We start from the raw sequence: 23815 nt of genomic DNA on the forward strand, positions 1-23815 counted from the left end.
CACCAGCTCCCTAGTCAGCTTCTTATCTGGGCTCTTACCCTTGTGCAGGTAACTCATTAGAGGGAGTGCTATTGTATAGGAAAACTCAATACTTCACAGAAATGTATTTTTAGAGTGTTTCCCGGTGCTAACTGTGTACTCAGCTTTTACAGTTCTTTTTTACTTTAGTAAGAGGCCTGGATATGACCGATCGCAGCAATGAGTTTTTGATACCTATAATAAACAGTGCTTTCCTACAGAGCAATAAATCATAGTAATACTAACAACGGAGAGTTGGTGGAGGTTGCCTGCATGAGGTTGTTTTGGCCCGCGGTATGTTACAGATGTCCGTCCTGGCTTTGCAGTAGCAGCTGAAATCCAAACAGGTTAGGCCGAAAGAGTGAGCTCAGCTGCGTCAGCCCCTGTGCTTCCTCCAGACGTACCATGCGCTTCTCCTTCCTGCTCATGTTTCACCCACACCAAATGTTAAAGAGATTACAGGGTTTTCCCCCAGCAAATTAGACGTTTGTACTAAGCTCTCCTAAAATAACAAATGCTGCCATCAGTGAAGTGTAAATCCCTAACTTTTAGTAGCAAATTGATTTCTGGTTGGTCTTCTTTCAATGGTACCCATTCATTTTACTCTTGACTCAAACATCCCTGGCCTCTTCAAAGGCTGCAGTTTTGAGGAGAAAGGGTAAGCTGGCTCTTTTCTGGGAGGCCATAGCTGAGTTAATGTACTCATCCAAAGGGTGGGATCTCTCCTAGTGAGTGCTGGCAGCCTCCTGTCTGCATTCAGCCAAAGCTTTTTATCAGGTCTGCAGTTGTAGTGGGGGTAGGATTTCTGTTATCAATTAAATTCTGAATTTTCCTCTGTAACGCAACTTCACATTTGCTATTTGTAACAGAAATCTGCTTCTACGGTTTTCTTAGTGTTTATATAATACCTTATTAATGAAGCCTTTATTAAGGGGTCTTAGGAAGAAACCCTCAAGTGCTTGTACGTGCATGTTCCATGTCTTTCCCTATGGAAACATGAGGCACTCCTTTTGCTTGAATCAGCTGTTTACCAAGAAGCTTTTTTTAAAAAGCCTGTCTCTTGTATTCGTAACTAAAAACACTTCTTTCCACATTAACCTCATCATTTGAGTTTAATCTGTACTATCCTTTGGGAGAGAAGGAGCTCTGGCATGTGATTGTTTCAATGTCCAAGTGGCAGACTTTCAAACGCACAAGCCCATCTCTGGTCTGACAGCTTACTCCAATTAGGGCTGACACTCTGTCCTTAACTCATCCTCTTGTGCATAGGTATTGCAGCACATACGGCACGTAACATCGTGTGCTCATCTGAGACCTCTGCTGGGCCTCGGCAGGGAAGAGAAGGGAAGGAAGAGGGGTGGGAATGATTCTGGTCCTACTCCAACCTGATATTGTGCGTGCATACGTGTACATGTTCAGTGGATGGACTCTGTCACGGGTGTGTGGGGAAGAGATCGTCCATCCCCATAAATTGTGTCTAGTCTGAAGGAGAATGTACTCCCACTAGTAGATCTGACTACATTACAGCAATAGGATGGGACTGAGATTTTCAAAGGGGCTTATGGGATGTGAAGTGTTTCAGTGGGACTTGGAGACTGGAAGTTGTCTGCAAATCTCTTGCTTAACATTTGTGTGTTGATGTTTTCTACTTAAGGGGCTTTTTGGCATCTTTTGCATTAATTTATAATGCTGTGTTAGCTGGGTTGCAAGCACTGGAGGAAGGCTTTCTTTTAAAAAGACTTTGCTTTGAAATCAGACTTGTTTCAATACAGAGACTGACCACCTGCCAACTTATGTCATTTTTTTTTTATTTTTTGGATGGTTTTGATAGATTTTACAGCTGTATTTCGTACCAAAATTTCCCCATGTCATTACATTTTATATTTTCTAGTGGAGCACTGTGTGATACAATATTTTGTACAGAGGGAACTTCATCTTCCTATTCTTACTGGTATCTTAATGTAGCCCTGTTGATTTTAACAGGATTAGTCAAGAAAAGAAATACTTAATTGATGGCAACTTCTATTCTGTTCTGCTGATGCATTTTGTTTCTCTCAGTTTACACCCTTACAGATTATGGGAGCAAAAAGCCCGGGTTGGTAATTTGTCTATTACAGCAAATATGATTATATGCTAGCATTCAACTGTAGACAAAGCTGTAGAACTCTCGACCGGTAAGGAACAAAGCTAGGAGTGCATTTTCTTAATCCAGGCTCAAGTGACAATAGTATATTGATGATGGTCTCGTACTGCTTATACTTGAATTCTGTACGTAATTCACCAGGTCAGAAACCTCAGCTGCTTTGCAAATGGATGATTAGAAGCAAGGATTTTTAGACAAGCAAAGTGGGGCTATTTATTTCAGCAAGGACCTGCATACGCAAATGATAGACTGGCTTGATTAAATTCTATTAAAATTGGTACAAGACCCTTCAAACATGCCTGTGACCTTTTACATTTTTAAAAATCATTTAGCTGAAATCAGCCCTTCACTGACTGCAGCTAAATATATGTAAGCCATTTTAGGACTATTCACACAGCTATTCTCACTCATTTAACTACACTTGTTTGAAAATATAATTTGAAATATATTATCATAATAATTAAACCTGTATTTTATTTTTGCAAGAATATTTATAAGTTTATAATTTAACATTGTAGGCTTTTATTTGATTATGATTTCAACTAGAAATAGCTTTCATCCCCATCAGTGACAGGATTTAAAAGACACCGATTTACCTGTATTATAATTAAATTCATGCTTAAGTATGTGTGCGTCTCCAGCTTTAGAAGATAATTGTGCACACCTCATTGCTTTTTACTTCTAAATGTTGCTGTGGCCATTTACCAGGTAATTTCAGAAGACAAGTTCTAAATTAGCAATGATTTTGTAAAGTTCAAAACATTCACACCTAGCTAGGGGATGGCTGGGCATTCCTCCTCCTCTCCCAAAAAGCAGCGTATTAAACATTCATGAAAAATACCTAAAACAATGGGGGGAAAAGTACGTACTTTGAAGCTCTCTCAGGCAGCAAATTTTCACAGTTTACTCTGCTGTATAATAAACAAGTTGTCACCATAGCAACAGCCACATAATTTGGTTTTTATATAACAAATGACAAACCCCATTTCCTTTCCTAAATTCACCAATTAAATTTATCACAGGATTTTTTAATCTTACTCCATTTACACATTCCGTACCATTTCCCTACCCTTAAAAATGGGCTTTTTTGTGATGATTCTTAATTTTGTTTTAATAATTAAAAAATAATAAAAATCAATGCTTTAGAGAGTAAACTGAAATAGATTATGAGGACAACTATCACTTCTTCCAAATTCCCTAATTTGAGGAATTCCATCTAACTGGAGATGCACCCACTGGCACACCTGCAGCAGTGCAGGGGTCTGCTACACTTGTAGTGCACCTCCACGTGCGCCATCCAATATGGTTGCACGACGAGCGTCTCACGTGCTGCTGAAAAACTGCAAAGCTCAGTTGTCCTTTGCAGAGGGGAGAGGATTTGTCCACACACTTCTTTACGCTGTGGTGTAGTCAGTGCCTCAGCAGTGGTTCAGAAGCTTCCTGGCCATAGCCCCCCCACACTGTATAAACCCCTGGAGCACACCTGTCTCCAAGCTAACAGGAGCCAGCCCCTGGCTGAACCTCCTCCTCCTCTTCCTCCTCCTCTTCCTCCCTGTCTAACCAAGCTGCACAACTTCAAGGCTACAGGTAGCTGGCCGAGAGCATGGGCATGGCTGTGTACAGATGTCGATCTGGCTCATGATGGAGTTGTGGGCCCTCCTCTCTGTCTCCAACAAACCAGAACCACAGGGTGAGATTATATAAAATAATGGTGGCATGTTTCTGCACATTTCAGTACTGCAAGCCAGATCACCCCTAACCAGCTATGCCAGATGCAGACCTAGCATTCAGCTGTGCCCAGTTCTGCGCTGAATTTTGTTCACTGCCTGTACTAGGTAAGCAAGAGGTACTTCTATAGACAGAAGCAGAAGATGAGTAGAAGAAGAGTGTGATCACAAACAGAGTAGAAAAGAAGGTGTTTCAGGTCAGAAGGTAGGAACCTACATGTCAGACTGCCCATTTTAAATTCATACCAGTGCAGTTTTCCAGAAGAGGCCAGCTGAAGTACTACCCAAGCATTCAAAGGCTGGATTCCTAAAATAAATGGAAAGGATTCTTCCCTCCATTTCAGAATGGACAACTGGATCACCAACTCTATGTGGTAATACACAGCTTTAAGCTCTGACAAGCCTTATATATGCTGCAAATGAAGAACCAGATGTTCACTCCCTCCACAGCTCTTAAAAGTTAGTTTCACATTCTGAAATTGTCCTCAAGGGTGTTCACCCCCCCTCCATGTGTTAAAAAAAATACCGAAACCCAGAAGCTTTTGATAATGAAGCAAACATATTTTTATGGTGTGGTCTATTTTTTTTCAGTCTGCTGCTAGTTTTTAAATATAAAGTATAGCATATGTTTAACACAGAACATATGGAAAGAAAGAAAAAGCAAATCGTGAATTCCAAACATCACATTCTTGGTAGGAAAGATTCCACAGTGTGAAAGTGGTCATTCAGAACAACAACAACAAAAAAAAGTATTACTTATAAATATTCATAAAACCAGCTCTAGTTCTTCTCTTTTTTATTGTGATGTAAATCTGAAGTAAGAGCACTCCAGACAGCCCAAAGTGCAGAAAAGAGAATGCCTGCAAGTATTTTGGGGGAACAGATTAGTTCCATAAGTCTGTAAGAGCACGTCTGAAAAACGGACACTGGTGCAACAGAGCAAGAAGAGCCACTGCTGCTTTCATGCCTTCTGGGTCCTCAGCTGCCTGTGCTCCCCAAACTATTCCCTCCAGCCAATGGATCCAAAAGCACAAGGTGGACCTTCGCTCCCCAGCTCCAGGCTGGCCCCACCCGGCCCACTGCCTACAAAACTTGCCTATAACTACTTCTTTTGCTTTGGCTGAGACGGCGGTGGACCTGCTATTGCAGGCCATGAGTCCCTGTGCTAGGTGCTATAAAAATGCCATGACAAAAAGTCAGTCCCTGCAAAGTACAATTATGCCATTCATATAATCAGAAATTGCCTTTACCAAAGAGCGATCAAAGGATGTGATTTGCATTCCCACACTAGTACACCTGCCCTGTGAACACAAAACAAGCAGCAAGAACAGGCAGTGGAGATGAACAAGTCCAGGAAGGAGGCATGCTGTATAAATCACAAGCTCTAACTTTACAACATCAGGTCTTGGCAGAAAGAAGAGAGAGTTTGATCAGTTTGGGCACTGTCTGGACAAACACAAAGATGAGTCCTGCCTTCATGCAGAACATTCAAGTAGGAATAGAGCTCAGCTCAGAGGTGGCTTCTTAGCCCCTCTGCCAGAGGCTTGCGTGCTCACTCTTTCTCTAATATAGGTTCGGCTGGCTAAGGCACATGCTTTTTGTTGACAGACGTTGCACTGATTAAATTAAAAACATTTTTAAGCCACATAATTACCTTTTAAATTCTTAGCAGACAGTTATGTTTGGTTTAAGAATTCCTCATTTGTATTTATATCTGTTCTTAGCATTTTGTACCTACCTACTTGAGACAGACCGATACAGACTGCTGCTATCAGTTAAAAACCTGGTGGACAAAGTTCTTTTTCTTGGGTTCAATGAAACTGGTCTGAAACCACAAAGATAGTGAAAACAAGGACATCTTTGCCTTTAGCACAGAATCACAGAATTACAGAATCAGTTGCCCATCTCTTAAACAAACAGCATGTTTTCCTGGACAAGGGAGCCGCAGGGCTAGGAACAACTTAGCTCATGACACAGACGTAGGTGGAGTGGGAAAAAAGAGAACCTAAGAATTGAGGGGAGCTCTGGCTGTGAATGCTCTGTCAGTCTGTGTGCAGAGACAGTCCAAAGACAGACCCACTTGGACCATTATGCTGTCACTGGCTTTGTATTAGCATTAAAACTCTCCCTGTCTCTCAGACAGACAGAGATTTAAGGTTCAAAGGCCCTTCTCTTGAAAGTACCTCAGCCTAGACAGCCGTGGGGGAGAAGGCAGTCCCAGTGGGAAGAGGCTGAAGGTGGAGCCTGGCTATGGTACGTGACCGGCTACGAAGGCGAGGCAGCCATGTAGCGTGTGCTGCAAGACAGGTAATAAAGCTTTGGACTGCATGAAATGCTGCGATTTCTCAGGAGTCCTGGAGGGAGGTGGCTGTGCTGCTGTTTATCAGTGCTCTTTGAACAAGGAACAGTATCTGTTCATTGTGACAAGCAAGCAGACAGACATTTAAAAATTAGTTACAGAAGAAAATGCTTACCTCACCCCTTATTTATAGCAAAAACACAGTAAGAAGCTATTTCACACTTTTTTTGACCAACAGATGACTCTGCATGGAGAGCAAAATGATAGATCCAGCTGACATCTGCATTCCTATATGCAGTGAATACTGCAAATAACCTCCAATCCTAGCTGACAGATTAAAGGCAGCACTCGGTCCAAACTCTCTCCAACCAAACTGAACCAGGATGCAATGCAAAAAGACTGTCCCCAGTCCCAAACTAGCCCTCAGGTTGCAGTAGCTTTTTTGAGTCTCAACAGTGTATCTTTCCTTTAGAACGTGAGGGAAGGAGGAGTTTGTTTGGATACCAGGGCAGAAAGAACTGGTTTTTGTTCAGAGAGAAAGGCTCTGAAAGGACAAGGCAGATTTCATCAGCAGCTGAGGTGGGGGCATCAGTGCAGGTGTTTGTGCTCACCAGCGTGTCTTCCTAAGCAAGCATAATGCTCTAGGTACCATCCTTACTGTCTCCCTTCCTCCTTCCTCCCCTTTCTTTTTCTTTCTCTCTCTCTCTCTCTCTCTTTTTTTTAGTGCACTTCCAGATAAATGCCAGTCATTTGGCCAGGGCTAACTCACAGAAGGTACAGCAGGCACAGATGGTACTAATGCATAAATGTAATCTAGTAAAAGGATGCCAACACCAACCCAGAAAAGGTTCCAAATAACTGCAGTGCACTTACAGGAATACAGTGATTGGCAAGGTGAAAGCTGAGATTTGCAAGAGCTTAGTGTTCCCTAATCAACAATAGAAATTCTATAACAAATGAGCATATTTATTTATTAATTTAAAAAACACACTTAATACCAAGATCTCTGGGCATATGTATAACAAAAATTCACCCAAACCCCGAACTCGTTATACAAATTATACTGATCAAAGTACAAGAAGGGAAAAAGGGAAAGGCAGATACTAAAAAACAAAGACCAGCACCATGTACCCATTCCCCAGTGTTTCTCAGGAGAGCTCCTAAGAGGAAAGATGGGCAATGCAGAGGTGTCTAACAGTCAAGGGATCTAGAGAGCGCCTGGGCAGTGACAAAAGGCAATCCCATGTGGGTAGCTCTGTAGACCAAATAACACCCTCAGGATTCAAGGCATAAAAAGACCCACACCAAATCCTTTTTCTGGTACCAACCACTAACATACACTTAAGAAAAATGTACAGCAAAGAGGATACACACAGTTTGAGTGTCCCCACAGGACACTTCTTCTAGCCTCTAGAGGACATCAGCATCTCCACTAAGCACATCTGTAGCAGTGATTCCCCACGAGGAAGAAATATTTCAAAGAATGCAGAGCCAAACCACATAGCCCAGTCCACAAGCAAGAAGGAAAATGGTGCAACTGCTGAAGTACTCGAGCAGTATCTCTGCAGTGCACACATCCTAGTGGCTGCTAGCACCATTGTGACAGGCCAACTACTTTGTAGTCCTGAAAAGGAGCCCGCAGTAGACACCACATTGTCAGCTTTACACTGCTGACTTTAAAGGAACTACTTCTGATTTTCAGTAGAAGACATGAGATGAGAAGCGGTGCTTAGAAACTAACAGAAGTTGTTAACTCTAGTATTGCTACACTCTAGTTTGTACATGCATTGCTAGTGGGAGGTAAGGAGAGCAGAGCTAGTGATCAGTATAGTGTAGGACAAAAATAGTCCTCATTTACAGACCTCTTGCAAAAGATTATGACAGAAACCTGCTGCATGTGTGCTGCCCACCCTGTCTTGCCTACTGGAATAGCTTCTTGTATGAGCACAATTCCTACATTCCTCTCTTCCTCTGCTGGCTCCTGATCTTGCACCACACAAGAGCTCTGCAGTTCAAAGGCTGCTCTGACCTGTGCCTGCTACGAGCAGCTGCAGCTCACCAGAGCTCTGTCACTCCTTGCAGCACGTCTTTTCTGCGGTCTGTGATGTCCAAAGAAGAGGGTGAGCTTTTAATTTCTATGGAAGGAGCAAGATGTGCAGCCCTTACTTGTAACAGTTTGTGGTCCTGGACAGAGGCACCAATTCTTAAATGCTGGACTGCTGCAGAAATGAGTGTCACCATTGCACCTTTGTCCCCCCTTTTATTAGCACCAAAAATAAGCACTGGGTACGGTAATGGACAAGTTATGGCAATCTCTTCTTCCAGGCTTTCTGAGCCCTGAGCACAGCAGATCGTGGGTCAATGACTAGGGCTTCAACCAGCTGTAATACTAGCAACAATAGCAATAAATTCACCCAGTTTGAATTAGCCTGTCATACAATTAATAGACATCTTTGCAAGTCAAGAGCAAAGCAGATTGACAGCGATAAATCAGATAGCTTTATAAATTCTCCTCTTTCATAATCCAGAAGGTCTAAATCAGATGTAGTGCAGGCCACAGCAGAAAATACATCCTGTGGTCATTTTAATTATTGTGCTGTACAAGGATTTGGCTTTCACGAAGGGTTTAGGCCTTGGTTCAAGGTAGAGGATTCTGGAGCTGCCACTTCAACACCACTCTGTACGGAGAAGATTTGGTAGGGGGACAGGAGCGATGTCCAAATATCTGCAAAGCTGACGATTAGTAATCCATGTTAATGGAAACGAAAGCCTAATGATGTGCTGTGGGGTTTTGTCTGCAGGAAGGGGAGCTGACTTGTTGACATGTGCTCATTGTACCAGGGAAGCCGACATGGGTTGAGGGGTCGGAAACAGCTTGGCGTTCACGTTCCTTACTGGGCCCAGTGGTCAATGTCATTAATGCTGAATTCATTATTACGACGAAGGATCCAGCTATCAGATAGCACTGTAAAGGCTTCGGATGGTGAAGTGACAGCTGGATCACAGTGGCATCTAGAGGGCTGTTACATGCAGTGTGCGCGCAGGCATTCGTGTGGTTCCTGCTGCAGCTCTGTCTCTCCAGCTACAGAGCCATCTCAATCTCAGCAGTCACAACTGTGCTACAGCCGCACACACCCGCCGTGCTGACGGATTTCCAGGCTTCTCCCAAAGAGAATTCACTTAAACCCTATCTACATCTTCTAGCAGATTCATGGTTTTCACAGATTTTCTTAAGTTAGATTTTCCCCCACAGTAATAATGTGGTAATTATTAAAAGGCAAAAATAATTATATATCATCCTAAATGTTCATCCTCTCTTTTCAAGTAGTTATCATATGCTAGTCGGATGCTGTAAAAGCAAAAGGGCCAGGCCCTGAGCTGGGGTATGAATTCCATGTTTTTGCTGTGTTACAAGCTGAGAACGTGACCCCTGGATGACTCACAGACATTACAGTTGTAGAGCATCTGCTTCTTACTTACATGGGCTGTTCAGAGAGGATAATGTTTCTTTAGAAAAGGCTGTGTTAAAGAAGTGCATTGGGAAGACGAGACTCTGGGAAGTGTCTGTAAAGGAAGGAGGTTTTAGGATGGGCTTGAAGGGGACTTTCCTCAGCTGAGGTCATGACTGTGGAGGGAAGGAGTTGGAAGAAAATGGTTCTTCTGACAGTTACGGTTTATCTGTTGCTATTGACGATGTCAGAGAAAGATAAATTGCATTCTTCCCACTTCAAGTGGTTGCATACAGGGGATGAAGGAAGAATAATGGAGATGTTGGACTTTTGCGAGTGAGATGCCATCTCTAGGAACTGTAAATTTCTGGTATTGTTGCCTTTTTCGATGAAAAAACTCCTGCGAATGCCAGGTTTTGACGTTTGTTGGCTTTAGTGGGCTTCTCTAAGATCCTCTTCTGATTTTACAAGGTTTGAAATTTTACGCATGTAGAAGCATATTGTTCTCTTCCTTTTTTTCCCTATGAATAGACGTAGAAAACTCGAGAAATCCTTCTTGATGCTAACATGGGGAAGCCATTTGGCATGATAGTTCAGGCTTGACATCAATTTGGCTGCAGTCCTCCCATAACATAAATGGGGACCCCAGTAATACTTACTCCTGAAAAGGATTCATCCCAGTACATTTAAGAGTTCAAAAAGGAACAACACTTCTCAGAGAAAACAGCTCTATCTTCAGAGCTCCCCCCTCCGCCTCCCTGCAGAGCTACTGCAGAAATACCACAGACAATACAGCGGCTGATATACTGCAGAAATTAAGGAAGAACTCTTGAAGCTTCACCTAGAAATAAAATCCCACGATCCCACGCCCCCCACCTTCTCACTCGAGGAGAGGGAACTCTCCCAGCACCAGCTCAGCTTATCGCTCTGGGCGTCACGGGGGAAGAGGTGGCCCGGTTAGCGCGCCCCTTTGGGTGAGCGTCAGCACTAGGTTAGGTGTGCGCTGGGACGCCTGCCAGGACAGAGATCACTTTCCCTCTGGCAGTGAGAACAAGCCCGAGCTGCCTTCCAAGGCATAATTAGATCTGAAGGAGCAGAGCCCTCCATTGGCAAGCGCTTGCAATGGGAAAACATTAATGTGTCCTTCAGGAAAGCAGTGTCAAACCTTGCCAGGCCATGGTGTATTTCCATGGAGGCAGAAGCACTGCAAGTGCGGGAGGCTTCCTGCCAAGGGGTCAGATGGAGAGAGCTGAGGCCCTCGCTCCACAGAACCCGCGACGGAGAAACAGGGACTCTGCAGGCCATTTCCACATCCTTTCCTTTTGCATAAGCAATGCTTGCCTCGTCTGAGGAAAACAAACTCCTGCCCTCTAGAGACAGGAGACCTCCAGCTCTGCTGAATAAAATATTTGCCACAACCTCCTTTTGAAGCAGATGCTACAAATGCATACAGTTTTATTCTCCCCTAAGGCCCACACAACCAGTTCAGCAGCTCATCGTCCTCTCTTCTCCCAGACCTGGAAGGCCAACTCGCAGGAGAAGCAGCTTGTCACAACCACTCTTTTTCAAGGCAGTAGATTATTTGGAGAACTGCTGAATAAAGCAGTCACAGAAAACTTGGCAAAGGAAGATAAATCCCTCCCTTCCTCATTACCACAACCTGTCTGGGCAAGACAGCAAATGCTCACACTAGTTGAGCACCTTTTTCCCTTAACTTCCCCAGCTGCCGGCAATCCACTCCCCTTCTTGCCCTTCTCTGAAAACTGGTCAGGGCATGAGCTGTCTCGCTGTGGTGTAAGTCAGAGGGTGACTGGCACTCAGAGACACAAGCAGGGTACTGACCATAAGAATAACCGCAGTGCGTGCTGCTCCTACTGATGCTCATGCCCTGAGCAGCCCCATGGAGCCCAGCTCCCTGCAGACACAGACGTGTAGCTGTACAGTGCGTGTGCTGCTTGCGTTCAACCTAATTACCAGGAGCACATTGTGGAGGGGACTTTGTGGGTTACTCTTCTCAAGTTTTCCAAGGTGGGAAAAATGTCTTCAAAGTCTACCCCTGAATCGGTGCTCTCAAGTATCGTTTAGTCTTAGTAGAAATGCTCCTTTCAGTGCCACACAGCATATTGAGCTACAAATCCTTTCAGTCCTGGTTTTCACAAGGTTACACCACTGGTAAACATGTACTTCCAAGCTTTTATTCACTGTAGCGACTGTGTGGAAATGTCCATATGTCCAGTTACAAAATAAGCGTTATTAGTGGGGGTGAAAAGCTGTTCTTAATAGCATTTTCCCAAAGCCGCCAGTGTACTGAAAATACTACAGATAATACCCCCGATTCCTCACTGCACCAAGCATGTTCATTTACATCTAAGCAAGGTATGTACGAAGTGGTTACCAAGCCTTGCCAGATCATAACAGCAGCATTTTGTACGCACGCACGTGCAACCAGTGAATGCTTGCTCCAAACAGCAAACTGTGCCAACCTGAGATTTACCAAACCACATGCATAAGTCAGGGGTATTTGGGGAAACAAACAAATCAGATCTTCGCAGCTTTGCTGAACAGTAGTGAACACTGAATCAGGACCACATCAGATATAACACATCAGTGGGTTTAAGACACCCACAGGGCTTCTCTCCACAAAGTAGTACTTACATTAACGTAACAGTTTGAGGAAGATGGCTGCAAATGAGCTACGTATTTTCCTGCAAGAAACATTTTTTGACACAGCAGCTACGGACACCTGGCCATCCATTACGCACTTTATATATTTGGTGACATCTTTAAAACACCTATTTTGAACCTTTTACTGACAGTTTTTGGCCTATACTCTAAAATGCAGTAGTTATTTGTTGCAGAAAAAATGGAACTACCTTTTAAAAGAAATTCATGTTGTCCTCCTTTTCTGCACTTGGCTCTCATTTTACTCGCCCTCACCTAAAGTAAGCCCAAGGGACGAGAGCTGGGTCTGAAGTCGGACTCAGCTACTGAGGTATCTGTACCTGTGCTGGCACATTCTCCTCAAAGCAGTCAGATGCTGCCAGTTCTCATCCTGAAACAACTGTTCTTGAAATTCAGATATGTGTCTTCTGAAAACTGACCTACATGACTGCCAGATTGCTTGGAAAGATCATGAGGTGCATGCACACATGCTAAGGAGGCTACATTACATAAATATGAGAATAATAAACAAGTTATATGACATTCCACTTATCTCAAGTTACTGAAGAAATATGACAGTGTAAAAAAAGTCCTCCTAAGGTTAAAAATATGTAGCACTATTTGCCTGTACTTTGTTTCTTCTTACGCGGTTGCTCTTTTAGGTTGATTTTGAGCATACCCAGTGTTGCTGCGGGGGTTCAGAGCTTACCTCATCTGGGCCAGTGACATTTCAGCAATAGGCTAAGTAATTTTGGGGAGAAAGACAACTTGGGCAGCCCTAGAAATGCTCCTGATGTCTATATCAGTAATAATATTTTCTGCAGTAATAATGCCAGTTCCTCAAAGAGATTCATTGCTGATTTATCCTGTGAAAAAAATGATACCTCCAGCTGCGTATAGCACCGCGAAGTCATCTTTTCCCAGGTGCTAAATATCCATCACCACAGCATGCTTTGCTGCTGCCGACTGGGACTTCTGCACTTGCAATGTGTGTGGCTGCCGAACGGCACCGTGTCAGGACAGTAGTCAGTGAGCACACAGCCCCTGCGATGTGGTGTGGGTTGTCTTCTGTGGGTAATAATCCAACATGTGCAAGGACAGGAAGATAACAACTTAAAGTGGTTTTGCTTTATATAAGCAAAATATATAAAATAAACATGCTGATAGCAATGCACATCTGCAGAGATGAGGTTTTAGGACTAAGAGCCTGGCAACAGAGCATACAGGTTTCTGTCAGCAAATTCCTGCAATGTTCTGAGCTTCCCAGATCTCTGGGACGAGGGATTTCCTGATTGTCAGGGACAAAGAGCAAGCACACAAGAAAAAGAGATGCCAGCATAAGTCTCTGAATGCTGCTTAGGGCTGCATGGGGCATGGGTGGGTTAGCAAGCGCTCTCCAAAGTAAACATATAAATCAGCCATCTTTAAAAAAAAGATATATATATATAAACTTAACTTCAGTTGTATGCTCCAGCTTGTCAATGGATATTTATGAGGTGAGTGTAATGTTATAACAGTTATAGCAGTGAAATACATCCGAGCGGGGGAGCTAGTAAAGAAGCACACGAATGTTAATGCCAGTAGAATTTTAATGCCCAGGAGATGGGGGCAAGGTGACACGAGCCGTAGTTAACACTGCTTTAGCTGGCTATGGTGAGACACGATCAGCCAGGTCTGTTTCCAAAGGCTGTAGCGCGGTGGGTTTGGCGTGCGAACCCGGCACAGGTTTGTCAGCACGAGCTGTTGTCTGTGTGCCCCTCCGGTACTGGGCTGTGCTGAGGGCAGGCAGCGGGACTTCTCCAGTAAGGAAATCCCCACTGCCACGCGGCTCCTGCTGCTAGACTCGGAGGAAGGTGTTGCCAGTGCTGTCATCTCAGCACCTACTTTGAATCCCCACCGGTTTTATTCCTTTAAAATGCCCTTTTATTGTCACCACTACGTACAAGCCTGCAGGCCAGGAGCACAGGTAGGAGTTTATTTATTAACCCAGTAAGGGAGTTAATGATTCCAAAGAGCTTTGGAAAGCAGGAAATTGCCTGTTCACTTGTATTACTGCAAAGAAGAAAAGGTTTATGCAGTCCAGTTCTTTACTGAAAAGCTACAAGGGAGAACCTCACACTCGCAACTTTGACTCCTTCTAGAGAGGCACACCACAGGGAAACAAAGCTTAGAAGGAAACAGAATCAGGTAAACCAGGTCCTCGTCTGAGGGCCCTACTGGCACCTACAGTCTCAGCAGACTGTAGCAGAGAGCTGTTGCGAGACAGCTTTGTGAGGAGCGACAAACCTGGGCTCACAGGGCTGCACTGATCACAGGGCAGAAAGATGCCCTGACAATGCTGTAAAGACAGGGCCAACATAAACGACATCGCTAAATACTCCTCTCAGGAGTGCCATTATTCTAAAACCCTCTCCTTCCTCACGGCTCTGCAAGCGCTGAACAACGGGGCTGGAGGGCACAGAGCTCACGTGTGCCATATAAAAGACAACTCCCAAAAGGGTATGTTCTCTTTATGGAGACCCTTCAGCCCTGGGTAAGAAAGAAGCACACGATTCTCAGCCTCTGCTGAGACACTCTACTGACAGACATTGTAGGATCTTGATCCTCCAAGTCCAAAATGAGCCAATCTTTTATGAAAGCATGTATTATAGAGGGCAGTACAAAAGACATCTGTTCTGGACAAAAGATGGCTTAAGTGCTACTTCAGAAAATGCAGTTGTTCTTATCAGTCATAAGTCAGATGCTGAACAATTCAGCAGTGTACAGGGAACCTTTACCTCCATGTATGCAGTTACTCAGCATGCTACAGAAACAAGTCACAAGCAAGGATGATGCACAGGTGACAATGTACACGGCACAGGCTGGGTGGATGGATATCGTAAATGTCCCATCTCCAGCCTCCCTGATTTCACGGACTGCTTCACATGCTCTTTCTCAGTTACAGAAGAATGCTGCAAGTGAAGCCACACACACACACTAACACCACCAAGAAACAACAGCCAGAGATCTGAGCGATAGTATGTTAGGAGCTACCCCTTAATCCCTATGACTACCCAGAGCAGCCAGCTATTTCAGTGCTTAGCAAATGATTTCATGTCTTACTCTGAATTGAGGACATTCTGTCCCTTCTGCTCCCCTTATGGTTTTGAGGGTAATATTGGTGGTAGGGGGACAGTTGGACTGGAGGTCTTTTCCACCCTTAATGTCTCTATGATTCTACAATTGAAGTTTTTGTGTCAAACTGCTTACAGTTCTCAGGTAATCCAAGCCTGTCAGCTGAGTAGCATTTGGAGGATGTCGGTGGTGAATGACCCATAGCCTCCAAGGAGACCCCACACCTCACTGGGACCTTGTTATAGCACTGAGCAGTTGACACTGGGTTCAAGGTTTTATCTGGAGATCCTGACTTCCTTTAATTGCATCCTTGCAAGCAATTACCAAAGGAGAGCAAACCGTCAAACTTAAAGCACTTGTTATCTGCCCATTAAATAATGACTCATTTTGGAAAAGTCGTTTCCATGCAGTGAGTCCCTTTGGTTCAGAAAGCAATGACTAGTATGTCTCATGCAAGTAACAAAACCAGAGCACGCTGGAAAACAGAAGAGCAGTTTTTTGCTGAATTTCAGCCTTAGCGGTAGTACTGTGAGGACTGCTGTTACTGTTTTGGCAAACGCAGTACATGTTTCAGATACAAAGAGAAGAGCCCGTACATCCATTATCTGTGCATTTGTCTCTCTTTTGCATATGTCATATACTAAAAAAGATGCTTCTCAAAAAGCTCTATGCACTCCAGATGGTACTTAATAATAGAAAAAAATATACTCTGACATGACTCAAAGCAACAAAACTCTGCCCAGCCTATTAGGCATTTGTGGAGTTGCCATCCAGCTGCCCCCCAGCCCAGGCCCACCCTGCAGTGCCTTCCTAGCCAGTACAATGAAATGGGGGAAAGGAAGGGTCAAGAGCTTTGCCAGCCTGCGACCTCATTAAGAGAATTCCACATCAGCCTAAACAAATACAGCGCACAGCTTCGGTGACGGCCAACCATCATACCACTGTTCGTTTCAAGTCTACTATTAGACCTTGCCATTAATCACCTCCAGGAGAGCATCGCCTCTCACTCTCACCCCTGCACATGCCAGAACACTTTTTGCTGAGCATTGTTTCTTCTGTCTGTGGTACTTGAAGGGAGGAAAAACAAAACAAAACCCAAGCCCAATGGACTCTTTTAAATGTTTGACCAGGACAAAGATTTACGGGTGAACATCTTTGCAGGATGAAACTGAAAATGCAGAAACTCTGCAGCCCAGTTTGAAAAAATGCAGGAGGAAAGCAGAACCCATTTGTCTCTGTAGATTACCCATGAACTATGCTGTGAATATCCATAGAGCGCTGGGAACATGGAGGGCCAGCCCTGGCAGTGCGGGAAGTGGGCACAGCTCCAGAGGAGCCTGTAAAGTTTCCTCCACTTCCTCCACCAAAGAGCCCAGTGTTGGGTTACAGATGGTTGGAAAGCAGCGCATGTTTGCTCACACATGCACACATACAAATTAAAGTGCTTCTCATACCTATCTAGCCAACATCAACAGATGAGTTCCAGGCTCGTAGCACAGTGCAGTCCAAAAGGCATCCTCCTCCTCCAAATGCTGAGTGCACTGCTCCAACAGGGCTGTACAGGCTCGCAGAAGGTCACAGAGCAGGAGGAAGCACGGCCATTTCGGCAGACACCTCTTGGACTTTTTTTTTGCGTTGCCACATAAGGATCTATCCTGCAGTCTACTAGGAGCATCCCCTTCCTTTAATATTGGGTGCCCTGCAAGGCCTTTAATTTATCTTGGTTGCTCAGTAAGTTAAATTCTGTAAGATAATCAACAATGTAATAAATGACTTCAGCGTAACATAAGAATACTCCTTCTTATATAAAAACCTGAGCTGTAGATTTTTCTCTATTTTTCAACTAAAATACTTACCATATTCTTCTCCTGTGGTTCCTGCAGTGCATCTTCAAGCATTTCATAGTTAAGGGTTTTCTTTTCTGCTGAATGTGGTGCATTGACATAACCCCCATATTCCACACGAAGATCACAGAATGCTTGCATAACTCATTTTTTAATTACTGTAGCCCTAAAATACTAATTTAGTTCAATTTTATACTGACTACATGTTGGTATTGTTAAGGTTTATGATCCAGTGATTTACAAGGCATGATACATCTGAATTCAAATTGGTTGTATTGATTGTTTAATTGAGTACGGGGACATGAGTGTAACATTAAGTCACCAAACTGTCTGACCATGGTAATGCTAGGATGGTAATTCACAGATTTTATTAGTTACATAGAACAAACATGTTTTAATTCTGAAGGCAAAAAGTAGACAGATAAATCTACTGTTTAGTAAATAGCACTTCTAGTGATATAAATAGTCCTTTTTGTAAAGTTCAGATTAAAGAGAATAGAAATTCAATATTCTGTTTCTAAAAGCTGAAATAGATACCACTACATAGGGAGTTCTGAATTCGATTAGAGAAACACCTTACATGAGTATGAATCTTTTTCCCAAAACCAACTTGCACAAAGACAGCGATGCTGGTTATAGCACATGCACCCTGATTTGAAGTTGATGAAAACCTACAGGCTTAGAGTGATGAATCCTTAACAGAGTTAAACATCAGTCTTATCTTCTTCAGTTTGCTCATCTATAATTGAGAGCGGCTCAATCAGAACTCAATACTTTCCTCTGCTTGCCACATTCCACCACATCTCAAAGAATAACACAGCACCAGGGGCTTTGTTTGGGGGGAATCTCCAGGCCAATAAGAGGCCAGATTTGTAGAGTATGCAGGTCTCGAGATCTGCCCTTGAGATGGGTTACATGATTAAGAGTCTGGCTGACCAAACAGTTCCCTTTTCTTCTTCTTTTTCTCCTCCTTTCTCCCCCATGACTCCTCCAGTAAGGAGGCTGGGGATAGAGATGATGGGAAGGAAGTAAGTGAGGAGCAGTAATGCCAATTGCTTATTTTCTATTTAGGAATCTTTTCTGTCCCTCCTGGAAGAAAACAGCCTCTAGGCCAGCATTTAGTGGAAATAAATATGTACATGAATCAAACTGTGGCAAGCTGAGAGCAAGAAAAAGGCTTACTGATACACATTTATCTACTTTTGCTAAGATAATATTAAAAGTATATATGGTAATTGTGCAAGTTAGTGTGTTAAATTGCATGTGTGATGAGAGCTCAAAGCCCTTTACATTGGCTTGAATGCTAGTTTTTAATGCATTTCATGTGTAGGTACTGTGAAGCCACGCACCTTGTCACATCCCATTACCTAAATGCAAAAGCTGTTCTCTACTATACTGGCATGCAATATTTGCTGTTCCGTTAATGACACTACAGTTGTCCTGACCTTCTCATTAATTAGCGCTTTCAGCATGTTTCCCAACATCCTGATTTCAGCTCCGTCTTCTGCGAGCATCACATTTGTGTACAAAAAAATGACGTCTTAAACAGAAGGCCTTGCTTTCATTAGAAATTCCTCATCCTCCAGTCCCCTTAAGTAAGAGAGTAGTCCAGGTTGCCAGAATGGACACTCACACATGTAAGAACAATCTTATCATACATCAAACATACTAACAATGCCTACAGGTGGGTTTAGACTGGCAGTGACTCAACCATTGGTTAAAAAAACAAACAAACACAACACATGACAAGAGCTTCTTCCAAAAACCTTGTAACCCTGACTAGAGGCTGGCAGAGAACATGTGTTTACAGGACAGTGTTGGTAACAAGACTGCAAGGTACAAGTTCTCCCTATTTTTCTTTACGTGGTTCTTCAACTAGAAATCCTTTCTACAGCCACAGAACACCACCTTCCCTAGAATTAAGGGGCTAATTTAATGCCCCGTTAGTGGTATTTGTTATATAGTTCATGAATGCCATTTTAATGAACTAGAAAACCACCCAGCTCCTCTTAACACACTGCACTTAACCACGTCACGCAGCCAGGCCTTGAAAAACATATTTTTCCTTCAGTGATGATTGTAGACCTCAGGTAAAGTGTTGAGCCACTAAAATGCCTTCTAAACAAAATATAAATGCAAAACCAAAATGATTAATCCTCAAATCATTTGCCCAAAATTGAAATAAAGTCATGCACTGGTAACTATGTTCAAAGAACTGTGAGAAAGCTACAAATGAAAGCAGAACATTTGCACTGACAGGTGAATTGCAATGTTAATTTACACTGTGGGAGAAATACTGCAACTCCCCCATTACCTGTTTTCCAAAGATGTTTTGCAGTGTCTTGCTTTTGCATTATGGTATCAACTCAGAAGAAAAGTCCTTGTTGTCAGTGTATATTTAATGTTCGCTTTGTCGTCAGAAGTGCTTGAGTTGCAAAGCATTTGTGGATTTTATCCTCCAAAAATACTTTGCTTCTACTGCAGAATTCTTTTTGATATGCTTAATTTGAAAAAAATCAAATGTAAAGGCCCATAAAGATGCACCATGCCTTCTTACTTTGCCTTTAATGGAATCTCTTAGTGCTCCTGGTTTATCTCTTTGCTTCTCTTCTGCATTTATAAACCAGATGGTAGCAGCTAGAAGTTACCACAATTACCCAACCTAACTACTCACCACTTCTGTATTTATCATACAGTTAACAGGAAGTAGGATTATTAGAAGGGCATTAGGAAAAAAAATTCCTTGATCTGTCGTGCACTGTGCATTCAGTCCTGCGGTCCATCTAGAAAACGCTGCCCCTTTCACACCAGTCAAGGGCAGGCGCCAACTGAGACCTGATTGAGTAATACCAGATAGTACTTGTGTGTAATTGTCCTCCGCCATTACCAGTAAAACATCTAGCTCAAAATAAATACATGGAAGTAGTATGAAATTCAGGCCTAATTTTGTTTGATTATGCCATAAGCTCCTGTCTTTAAAAAGAAAGTGGTAATTTTTCCCCAAAATATGCATCATTAAATAGGATTCAAGAAATAAGCATGGCTCCATACTGCAAAACTAGCAGAGTTTGATTGGCATCATCCTTTAAAGGTCCCTTAGAAGCTGCCTCATAGGCACCACAGTTCACTGGAAGTCATCGAGTAGGAAATAAAAGGAACAGAGAAAAGAAAATACCCCCAGCTTTTTTCTTATTCTCCTAATTTCCTCAAAAACAAAAAAACACCACCATCAATTAGCTGAGGAGACTTCCAAGTAAGATCCCTCTCACCTCCGTGAAACCTGCACACCTGCGTGCCTTTGCAAATCTCCCCCGCAGCAGAGAGGTGCAGCAGGCTGGCAGAGAATGGGAGCACTGGTTCAGGACCCCCGCATGAGGTGGGCACCCAGCTCCCGCAGTGAGCGGCACCACTGAGGTGCGAGCAGGGAGCGGTGCTTCGGCTGGGCAAGCCACCTCCCGTGCTCCTTACTGACCATCAATGCCTGACTGGGTGCTGTGCAGCCCACCCCAATGAGAGACTTTGTAATTAGTGACAAATTAATGACAGAACATTCAGTAGGTCTTCGCTAATCCTCCCACACGCTCCTTCGGGCAGTGTGTAGTACTTGCACGTGCCTTGGAGAATGACTTGCTCTGCGTGGAGATGTCCCGGCCAAAGGCACAATCAATACAGGCTGTCCTTGTCCATCATGGAAAGAAAAGGTGCTGTGCCCAGAAAGGCTGCCCAAGTGAGGAGCTGTTCTGCTGAGAGCACTCCTGAATTCAGAAACCAATGATCAGTGTGGAGCTCGGGTCTTGAACTAAGCTCTGAGAATGGGCATTTTTTCAGTGCTTCTCAAATCAGTAAAAAGGGGTTATGAGCTTCGCTAGTGGATTTGACTCACACCCAGCTACACCAAAAGCTGTCACCCGTAAGGACCCACTTACAGGAGAAGGGTATTTACTCAGGTATGACACCATGAGAACTGGTGCATAGTGATGTTAAGCTCATCAGAAGACACCTTGGAGGTGCAGAGCTGGGGTTACTGCTAATAAAACACAAGTGCAAGTCAGCAGCTGCTCCGCTAACCAAGTCACGTTTATCTGCACTGTGCTGCGTGAGGATTTGGCTTGGTGGAGTGAGAATCTGTCTTCGCTATGATCTTCTTTACTGTGTGTTTAGATAGGTTTTATTTTGCTCCCAGAAGTTTCTGAGAATTTCAGATTGGTAAATTATCCTCACAGAAGACCTCGGAGCGTTCAAAATGTGTCTTCTGTGTCATCACTGCTTACCTAACAACATACATTTCTAAGTCAAATGCAGTACACTTACTCTGGGTAATTTCCATTAATTCTTAAAATATTTTTCATGGGTATGTTATTTTCACAAACATCTGAATTTAAGTTACAGCCTTCCTTCAGCATGTAATACTCAGCATTTGAAAGTCTTGGTTGCATTCATTACTTCACCCACCAATAACAGCTTCTCTCTTTTCCCCCCCAGGGCCGATGTATTAACTTCACCCGAGTTCAATCTCAGTAGAGGAGAAGAGGATACAAGGAGGAAATACAGCCACATTGCCACTTTTCAACCAAGCAGAGAGAACTGAGCACTGCCCTGTGTTTCTTGGATGAAGCCTCAACTCAGAAGGTTTCTGCATTCCCCCCTCCCAGGAGCCAGCATTGCTGTGCCAAGCCCTTATGTTTCACCACCGTACACTCCTGCTCTGTGACTTGCGACAGTGACAAGCAGCATTGACTTGCATGCCTCTGCTTTCGTAGAATACAAAGGGAGAATACAGACAACCAAAGATAATAATGTTTTTTTACTTTCGTTATTTTTTTAAGGACTACAGATTCTCAGGACATAATGTGCTTTAAGCAGAGATGCAGAGTTTCTCAGATGTGAGGATGGCACGTGTTATGTAAATAGGGACTGCTTGCCAAAGGCGGAGGATAAAGCTTCCCACCAGGCTAAGCAAACGCAAGAGTTCACTGCCTTACAGCGATGTCAGATCACAAAACCCTTCCGAGTCTCCCATCGCATTGTGCCTTACGGGAACCTTCTGACTGGAAATCTTGTCATTCTAACACTGAAAAGTGCACACGCATGACAAAATGTAGACAGGATGCCTCAAGGTATTGGTAGCAAGCAAGACTTTGCCCTTTAGTTTTTGAAGACACCTTTCTTTCATTATGCACCCGGGACAGGAAGAAAATTAATAGAGCGTTATTCCACAGGAAGACAGCCTGTAACCAGAGATCTTGAGCGGAGTTGGAGGGACTGATGCTTCAAGACCTTGACACTGTGGCTGGTGTTTTTTTTCCCCTTCCTGCATTCAAAGTTCAGTAGCGCATAAAACATCATCATCTATAAACATACCTAGCAGTAGTAGGCTTATGTATTATTTTTTTTAAAATTAAAAAAGCAGTAGCCACTAAGCTGGTATCTCAGGGTTTTTCCCCCCCGTGAATCTCCAAGGGCTCTTCAGCGTCACAAGCCAGCAACTCTCTTTGCATGAGAATTTCAAAGTTTAATTAATATAATTAAAGGCAACAGCAAGCAGCAGCCTGTGAAGATTTTGCTCATCTTTTTTATGCCTTTTGACATTGAATGACCTATTACTGTATGTGCATTACTCGGTTTTCAAGGGGGCACCGAGCATTGGTTGAGATTCAGCAGTGGAAAAAGACCTCCTTCCATCAATTTAGAAATTAAATTTACAGGAGCGCCGGCCATCACAAAACATTGACAATGTATGTATTATAATTTTTTAGAAAAACCAGTGTCGTGTCACGTCGACGATGCCAAATTATGTTAGCGTGAGCGGAAACACTGTGGGGGAGGAAGGAGGGAGCAGCTGAAGAAAAAGGCTCAAATGATCCAGTCACTTTCGATACTGTACTTCAGATGCAAAATGGATATTCGAGTCGAAACCTGACAAAGCGCGCCTGCTTTGATGGGAACTGGTATAGACAATGACCAGTGGCTGGGTCAGTGGGATGTCTCTCTGCGAGCAGGGAGGCTTATCAAATGACACTAAAAATAAGTTCAACAACCATCACATTTGAGGGGAAAAGGCGAACATTTCACATTTGGTGGGCATGAATGTGTGCAAGATGGAAAGAGCAATGCGATGCATCCTGGTCTAATTATCTCCTTTGTGCTCTTCACTGAAATTGCAAGGGACATAAATAATTCTTTTGGTCGATGTCCAAGTTCATGGCATCGCCCAAAGAAGCCTACACATGTATCCACTCGCTTACATCTTTTGCTTGAGTTTATTTATGTCACTGGTAGCCTCATCATCAACAGCCATGTGTGCACATTATGCTATGAATAAAACGATTACCTAAGTTTGCGATCATTTCTTCTTCTTCTCCCCCCTAGTCCCGCGTCCTCTTCACAAATTACACCTTCAGTTTGCCAGCTGCACAGCCATCCTTGACCCCAGCTTCAACAGACAGACCACCATCTTGCAGCATCGCACGGTGTGCCAGAAAGCCAGTGGCAGCCCAACGCGGGGGCTGCTGACTGTCCCACAATTATTTAAGACACATCAGACACCGGTACGTACAGTA

At 43.5% G+C, this 23815-nt stretch overlaps 1 protein-coding gene across 1 annotated transcript in view; it reads left to right on the forward strand.

Moving 5' to 3' along the window:
* ANTXR2 (ANTXR cell adhesion molecule 2) overlaps positions 1-23590 on the forward strand; it is a 111938-nt gene extending 88348 nt beyond the window's left edge. The window contains exon 17 of the mRNA XM_035548555.1: positions 21738-23590. Within this exon, the coding sequence (XP_035404448.1) occupies positions 21738-21776 (39 nt within the window). The 3' untranslated portion in view covers positions 21777-23590. The remainder of the gene's footprint in view (positions 1-21737) is intronic.
* Positions 23591-23815: the final 225 nt, after the last annotated feature.

Source organism: Cygnus atratus, chromosome 4 (genome assembly GCF_013377495.2).
Source record: "Cygnus atratus isolate AKBS03 ecotype Queensland, Australia chromosome 4, CAtr_DNAZoo_HiC_assembly, whole genome shotgun sequence".
NCBI classification, from domain to species: domain Eukaryota; kingdom Metazoa; phylum Chordata; class Aves; order Anseriformes; family Anatidae; genus Cygnus; species Cygnus atratus.